Source organism: Meleagris gallopavo, chromosome 4 (genome assembly GCF_000146605.3).
Source record: "Meleagris gallopavo isolate NT-WF06-2002-E0010 breed Aviagen turkey brand Nicholas breeding stock chromosome 4, Turkey_5.1, whole genome shotgun sequence".
NCBI classification, from domain to species: Eukaryota; Metazoa; Chordata; class Aves; order Galliformes; family Phasianidae; genus Meleagris; species Meleagris gallopavo.
Genome location: NC_015014.2, coordinates 17,363,616 through 17,371,166, shown reverse-complemented (window position 1 = coordinate 17,371,166; position 7,551 = coordinate 17,363,616). Strand labels below are relative to the sequence as shown.

The following is a 7,551-nucleotide window of genomic DNA, read 5'->3' as shown; positions in this document are numbered from 1 at the left end:
AAAAAAAAACACAAAACATTTTCTAGTCTAGATTTTCTTAAACTAACGTGACTTTGTTTTCATTTCATTTTATATTTGAGCATTAAGGACTAAGCAAACTCCAAACCAGTTTTATTATGGGAGTATCCATTAACTTATGGGGCCTTCTGGCATTTCTATTATACTTTTTTTTTTTTCCCCCTTTTATTTAGGGATATATTTATATCTTACCCACAGGAATCAACAACAGGCTGAAACACAGCATAAAAGGTTTCAAACCCTGGAGCGTGCCACTGCCAGTTACGGCATGCGTGCAAAATTGGATGAGAAATCAATTTTGCCTCTGAGTTAAAATAAATTCAAGAATAGAGAGGAGCTAGGGAAGCAGGCTGCTTTTGTATTCCACTAGCAGTGGTTCGAATCTAGGCTCTTGCAGGTAATTCACTCAGATGAGATGATAGGGTGGAGATAGAGCATTTCAAGCTCCTATTGTCCTTTCTCTTCTAAACAAAAATACTCTGCTGCATGCTTATTTTGTGGAAAGATAATCTCTGGAGAGTTGGACAGACTGCAGATTGGCTCACAGCAAGCCCAAACGTTTCCAATGGCAGAGGAAACCTTCCATTTCCTTGCTGCTCAAATTTGCTTGTTCCTCCTCACATGGTTAAGGCTCATAAGGCTTAGGACAAGGGAAAGAGGAGTCCTCAGGAGAATAAATGAAACCAGATAGGGTCAGGGAGATCCTCCCCAGTCAGCTGTTCTTCATGACTTTCACTTGCACCAGAGGCATCCTCCATGCAGCAAGACCAAGCAAGAGCTTGAGGCTGGATTAGTCATTCATCTTTAAGCAGAGAAAGAAGCCAAGGAGTAGAGTGTATCTTTACTTAATTCCTCTAAAGACATTTCATGTAACCTTGGGTCCTTCCAGCTAATTTAGATGTATTCATGTCTGCCTTTGCACAGCCCAAACTCTGGCTCTGGCTGCACAAGTCAGGTCCTCTACCCGTCACAAGTTATCCAAATCTAATTTTAACTACAGGTCTGTGATTTCTTACATGTCCAAAAATCTTTACCACAAGCCAGGAGGAGCAGCTAGAAATCAGCCAATGGTAAAGCTTTGCAAGTATTCTCTATTTCACCTACCAAAAAGAAGATGGCCCATTGGAACACTGCAGATGTGCGAGTGCACACGCATAAGCACATATGTAACTTCACTTAATGCTGGCTCAGAGCACTGCCCTGTTGGACCGGTTTTGGCTTTATTACAGTGCTCTGCAGCATAGCAAGAGCACAGGGAGACAAGCACAGACCCATTAAGAGACTAAAATGTGGCATTTCTGTCTTGGCAGTAATTCATCCACTACAGCAGTAGAGCTTAGCTTCTGAACCCCCCAGGCATAGCAGGCAAGATGGAGGGTCTGCGTGTACCACAGGGAATCACACATTGAAAAGGAACATGCCACTTCACCATGCAGCTCTCAGGTTTCTGGAGGAAATTTTCCATGGATTAGGAATAATGTGCAAGAGAAGCTGCTGCTCTGAGTGTTGGACTGGCAGCAAGCCCCCATCCAACTCTACTCTGGTTATTCAGAGTCCTCCTGTTGGGTTGACCCTACTTTCTTTGAAAAAAATCAACTGGCTTTAAAGCTATCACTTAGCTAAAACACCCCCTTGGGGGCTGTACTAGTGAAAACAGTTCAGAAGAATTTTTTCTTCTTGCTTAATGCATCTCTAGCATTGCTTTTTTGGGGAATTATTTTAGGTTTTTAAAAGCAATATAAAGAGGAAGCAGCAATGAACTTCCCTTAGGCTGAAGTCCAAATAGAAATTAAAGGCTCAGTATTCAAGCAATAACTTGGATCAAGAACACTGAAGCCATGAAATGTGCATGAAATTTATTGATCTAGGTTTCAGAGAGCTTGACCATGGCACCTCAAGTTTCCATTTCAAATGTAGATTCTACACAGTGAAAGGAATACACATATTTCAGGCAGGTCTGACCTTACACACCATGTCTAGGTCAGCCTTGTTTTGTTTAATTGAGACCTGAAAAATCTTAAAGCCTGTAGTTTCAAGATCACGCAAGCACTCACACAGTTTCTGGATCAAACCTCCCACTTAAAAGGCAGGCAGAGGGAAAATGGATGTATTTGATAGCTTTTAAGCAGCTTCTGTTGTCAGAACACACAACATAGTATTTGCACAAAGTTTTTTTTAGAGAGAAATGGGTTGTGTTGTAAACCCCAACGTCTGCAGAAGTAGGCACCCAGCTGACATTTGTTACAACAAAAACCTACATCTCCAAATCAACCCTTTCAAGGTGTGAAGGAAGACTAGCAATCTTGGGAGGGATTTTCACTTGCCAAACTTCAGTTGTGAGAATGATGAACCCGAGGAAAACAGGCCAGCAAATACTGGTGGTGCTTCTTAAAGCTGTATTGCTAATTCTGCTCTTTCATTTGGTGTCCAATGGAAAGGAACCCAGAAATTCAGTCCCAGCTCTGCTATTGGCCAGGTTGGATGGGGCCCTGGTCTAGTATTAAATGTGGAGGTTGGCAGTGCTGCATACAGCGTGGGGGGTAGTGTTTGATGATCCTTGAGGTCCCTTCCAACCCAAGCCATTCTACGATTCTGTGGGATGCAGACCCTGAAGCTCTTTGCCCAGGCTTACCTTTGTCACAGCCTTACCTTCACAGCATAGGTGGTGGAAGGGTCCTTGGAGCAGGTGGCACAGTAGTAGATTGCATCCCCTGAGTCACAGCAGGGCTTGTTGCACGCCAGCTTGAAGAGTGACCAGTTGTTCTCATTGAAGTGCAGCTCATTCTTCTGCTCTCGCATGAAGCAATCCTCACACTTCGCAACCAGGCGGCGCAAAGACTCAGCATAGAGGGCCCCCAGCTTGGCGTACACCCCCTCCTTGCTGTCAATATTGCTCAGGAGGTTGTGGAGCTGGAGGCTGGAGCCTGATGATACCTGGCTGGACATGCTGAGCTGCGAGGAAGAACGGGACTGGAGGTTTCTACTGGGGACGCAGGTCCCTGTGTTCTTGCTGGTGGTTGAGCCCCAGTAGCCATTTCCTTTGGAGCCTTTCTCCAGGGACTCTGAGGAGGAGAAGATGCTGGGGTGACCTCTGAGGCTGGCCAGGTGGAGGAAAGGAGAGTCCTCATGGAGGCAGACGTTGCTCTCAGAATGGCTGACGTTCAGCCTGGGGCAAGCAGTGCCAGCTGCTCTGCCTGAAGACCCCTGTCCCACAAAAAAGCCATCTGGAGAGGACACCGTCCTGCTCACTGTCTTCTTCTGAGGCAGAGGAGGCGGGCGGCTTGAGACAGAAGAGAGACTGTCATCACCGGAGGCAGGAGGGAAGGGGACAGGGGGAAATGCCAGGCTTTCAGCTGGAGGGGGTGAGTGGTTTGGCTCAGACGAATGCCCTAGGAGACAGCAAAGCACAGGATTTGATCAATGCTGGAGAGCACGGGCCCCTCTCCATGTGCCTGCCATCCCCACAAGCTACCTCCACCAGTACCCAACAGGCAATTCTCATCACCTGCAAAGCTACACCGTAGGGGTTGGGTCTTTAATCTGGTTTAATACAGCAGCTCTGAAAAGCAGACTGCAACCAGCTAGCTAAAGAAATGGTCTGCAGATCAGAAATTGCTTTCCTATGAACTGCATGCATGATAGCAAAAAGTTGGTGGAAGATAAATATTTAAGCTGTGACATCATACAGAAGGAGGTAAGAATGAAGAACTCAGGGATTCTTGTTGGACAGCAATTCTCAAGCAAAGCCTGTTTCACCTGGGAGCTGCCACCCAGTGCCTCAGCAGCATGGCATGAAAAGAGTGACTCATGCAACACACAGCTCTGATTTAAACACGAGCAGAGCAGCCCAACAAGGATATTGAACACGTCTCTCTGCCTTACATTGGGTAAGGATCATTATATGGGGTTTGGCAAGCTCCATTCTTCTGAAGAAATCTGGCCTCCCCACTGTCTGTCCCCAGCTTACATCAGACCTCCCTGCTCAGAGGGGAACCAGCCCCACTGCATACCACAAAACCCTTTCAGCTCCCTACAGCATTTGCACAAGTATAGGAACGCTCATTCAGGCAGCTGTAGCTGTTGTCTTTCTACCTGGCTGGAGACAGGTAATATGGATGCAGAAGAGGAAAAAAGTGGAAAAGGATAATTGACACTGAAATAAAGAGCAAGACTTTCAGGTCAGGGAGACAGAAAAAAATACAGAGCCCCTGTCTGGTCCACAAGAAGGATCCCCTCCATCAAAAAACTGGCAGAACCTGGAGACGAGGCATTCAGCAGAGCATGTCTTGCCACTTCCACTCCAGGGGGCTTTAACAGAAGATGCAGCTAAGAGGAATTCTTCAGCATGCAGCCCAAGAGTAACACAATCACCAGGATATGCAGTCAGATTCCTACTTCAAGAGGTAGGATTTATTTGATAGAAGCTTATGGAACAAGCAGCAGTACTGGAACCTCTGCCAACCAGTTCACATGCACAGCCCACAAACACCAAATTGCTCTCGCCTCTTTTTTATGTGCTGCTGGGCTCTGCCCTAAGCATAGGTTAACAGCTGAAATCCTTCCATAACTTTCCTTACTGCGCTCTGCACCTTCAGGGTAGAGTGCAGCAAAGGGCTTGAACACCACCCCATATTTTAACATCTGACAGCATAGCCAATTAATGCGAGCTCACCTCACACAGTGACTGACTGCATAACAACTGTTACATCAGCAATAGGAAAAAATTACATATAGGTTACTCAGTTTAAAGCACAGCCTTCCTGAATTTAAAAGGTTGCCTCTGCTAGTGGAGGCAGAGAAATCCTCTTGTCCTGTGTAAGTTTTGACAGCAAATTGCTTCTGTGCTCTGCAAGTAAAGATCCAACACATGTGAGTTCTCCTTCCCCATGTACAATTTCCTGGCAGTCTCACACTCTCAGAGTCCAAGATAGAAATGGAAAAACCAACTTTCCAGAGCTCTGACTCTTAATTTTATAGCTGCACGTTGTTGCTCTTGGAAAGACAGAACTTCCACAACATGAAGATCGCTTTTGCAAAAAGGAAATACTTTCTGAGCTGCCAAACATGTTAGCACATGTCTAAGTTACGCACTTATGAAGAAAGTGACTTCATATTAGTATTTTTTAATTTCAGTTAAACAAGTGCAGGCAGATTTTCCCCCTTCAAGAAACAACTGGGAACACAATGAGAGGGAGAGATCAACTACTAGCACAAGAGTCCTGGTACTTTTCAAATCCTTTAAGGACTGTCCATGAATGCAACTTTGGGCAATGTATGAAGCACAACCAAGACAAACAGAACTGCTTTCAGACAGGGGCTTCATCCAGACAAGAGGAGAATCACAGGACAAACAGATTTGGCACTGACCAAATGAAAGAGGAAAAAGCCATGAATGTATCAAGAAGCAGGAGGGTGCGATAATGACTTCTAGTTTTGCCAGGGGAGTTTCAGATTGGATATTAGGAAAAATTTCTTCTCAGAAAGAGTAGTGAGGCACTCGCACAGGCTGCCCAGGGTGATGGTGGAGTCACCACCCCTGGACGTGTTCAAGAAATGTGGAGATGTGGCACTGAGGGACATGGTTAGTGGGCATAGTGGGGATGGGCTGATGGTTGGACTTAGTGGACTCTTCCAAACTTAATGATTCTATGATTCGATATATTGGTTTGCTGGGAGAATTAGGAGATGGGATTCTTGTGATCGCTGCTTTGCAAATGCTGCCCTAGCAGCGGGACTCAGTATAGGGCAATCCCTCCTCATTGCTAATGCTACTTCTCCTCCACCCTGCAGCCACTTACTGCCATCACTGCCGGCCTGAGTGTCAGAGTTGAGGCTGTCGGAGGAGCCAGCTGTGAAGCTGACGTGGACGCTCCTGAAAGGTGGGCTCAGGCTCTCAGCAGAGCTGTTGCTGGCCCTCTCCAACTCAGCGTTATTTGGGTTCATCTTCAGAGTGTGCCTAGAGAGAGTAAACAGAAAAGTCAGGAGACAGTAAAACACACGATGCATATACTTGTGCATGGAGAATCAAGCTGCGAGCAGCCTCATCTTTATCTCTGCACATCCATACTTACAGGCTATTACCTTGTGCACTTTTTTTCTTCTTTCTCTAGAACTTGGGGAAAGTATCCCACTGACACCGAGCAAGCTATAGCCCTGCAAAGCACCAGTCCCCATGAGAAAGCCGCTGTGTTTGAGCAGAGAGAGATCCATTGGGGCAAAAGCACCCAACCCTGGTCTGTACCTTCTTTTTCCTAGTGTGGTCCTGAATCATATCCCATTTTGGCTATTGTCATTGGGAAGTGGAGACCCACCATTATTTGCCCTTCGTAAAATTCAGTGGAAAGGCAAAGCATTACTTCTCCCATTTTACAGAAGGGCTGGTTGAAGCTGGGCATCAGAATCCAGCTCCTAGCTGGCAGAGGCAAGAGGAGAAGGAAGTTCCATCACTGGCAACCATCATCTCCTTGGTGCATCGTTGTAATGATTGACATCTTCCAAAAAAAGAATGACTTCTGCAGAAAACAGGAGCATGCCAAACCCAGGACCTACCATGCAGTTTTTAATGTAAGGCCTACTTCCATCTAAAGGCCATACAACTTCCATCTAAAAGAAATAAATACATAACCTATAAGCTGTCCTTATGTTCTGCCAGAGACACAGTTCAAACGATCAATTGTAGGCAAGCAGGATACAGAGTGTGATAAAGTGTTTCCCCTGCATTTTCTTCATTTTTTCTTCTCTGGAAAACAATAGGGGCTGTTGAAATCAAACGCCCTTCTTTGGTACAGTTCAGACTGTACTGGTCAGTAAAAGGTTATTTGCCCCCCTTTTTTTTTTAAATAAAACTGCTAAGCTACTGATAAAACTCAACAGTTGTTGAATGAAAACATGTAAAGGTGCTGGAAAACTTGCAAAAAAGAAAAACAGCTTCCACCACTATCTTGCTGGAAGGTATCTGGCGTTTCCTAATCAGAGCTGAATGGCTGCTGAGAAAGACAAACAAAAGGCATGCACGGCTGTGTTCTTGTGACACACTGTTCACACACACTGTTCACACACACACACACACACACACACAATCCCTCCTCTTCCACAAGCCCAAGCTCAGCTGATGCCACAAGTGTTTTAAGGTTAAGAAACGTTTTGCCCTATGTCCAGACAAAGCACTTACTCTCATGTCCACACAACCACATGGAGAGCAGCACGTAGGAGAAGCCCGGAAGAAACTTCTGCCAGACTTCCTCATTTGCCCGAGCAGCCTCATTCTAAAAATACCCAGGGACTGACCAAAATGAGGTTGTGAAAACCACCCCAGGTACAGTTAGTGGAGCCACTGCTCTTGATCTTGCGCCAATGATGAGTTTACCGCACGCACTCAGTCACCGCAGCCAGCCTCTGTGGGATGGTTTGCAAAACTTCACACGCATCACACAAGGCAGGTTAAAAGAAAAAAGTAAAAAGAGTAAGCAAGAGATGCATAGAGATTTTTAGCTCTGTTGCTGGCAACCAGCTGGTCTCAAATTCTTTTTTTTT

The 7,551-nt window shown here is 45.6% G+C and overlaps 1 protein-coding gene across 1 annotated transcript; it reads right to left on the bottom strand.

Annotated features, from left to right (window-relative positions):
* Window positions 1–13: 13 nt before the first annotated feature.
* Window positions 14–7,519, bottom strand: LOC104910593 (inactive tyrosine-protein kinase PRAG1-like). The gene is made up of 3 exons (XM_010709676.3): window positions 7,190–7,519; window positions 5,817–5,974; window positions 14–3,407 (listed from the first exon to the last, which is right to left on the bottom strand). Exons 2-3 carry the CDS (start codon window positions 5,959–5,961, stop codon window positions 2,656–2,658), a joined length of 897 nt encoding a protein of 298 aa, XP_010707978.1. The 5' UTR covers window positions 5,962–5,974; window positions 7,190–7,519; the 3' UTR covers window positions 14–2,655.
* Window positions 7,520–7,551: the final 32 nt, after the last annotated feature.

Coding starts and splice junctions, on each gene's coding strand:
- LOC104910593 (XM_010709676.3), bottom strand. CDS start 5,961: ATGAACCCAAATAACGCTGAGTTGGAGAGGGCCAGCAACAGCTCTGCT. Junction 3,408..5,816: donor TCAGGCCGGCAGTGATGGCA/GTAAGTGGCTGC, acceptor GCTGTCTCCTAG/GGCATTCGTCTGAGCCAAAC.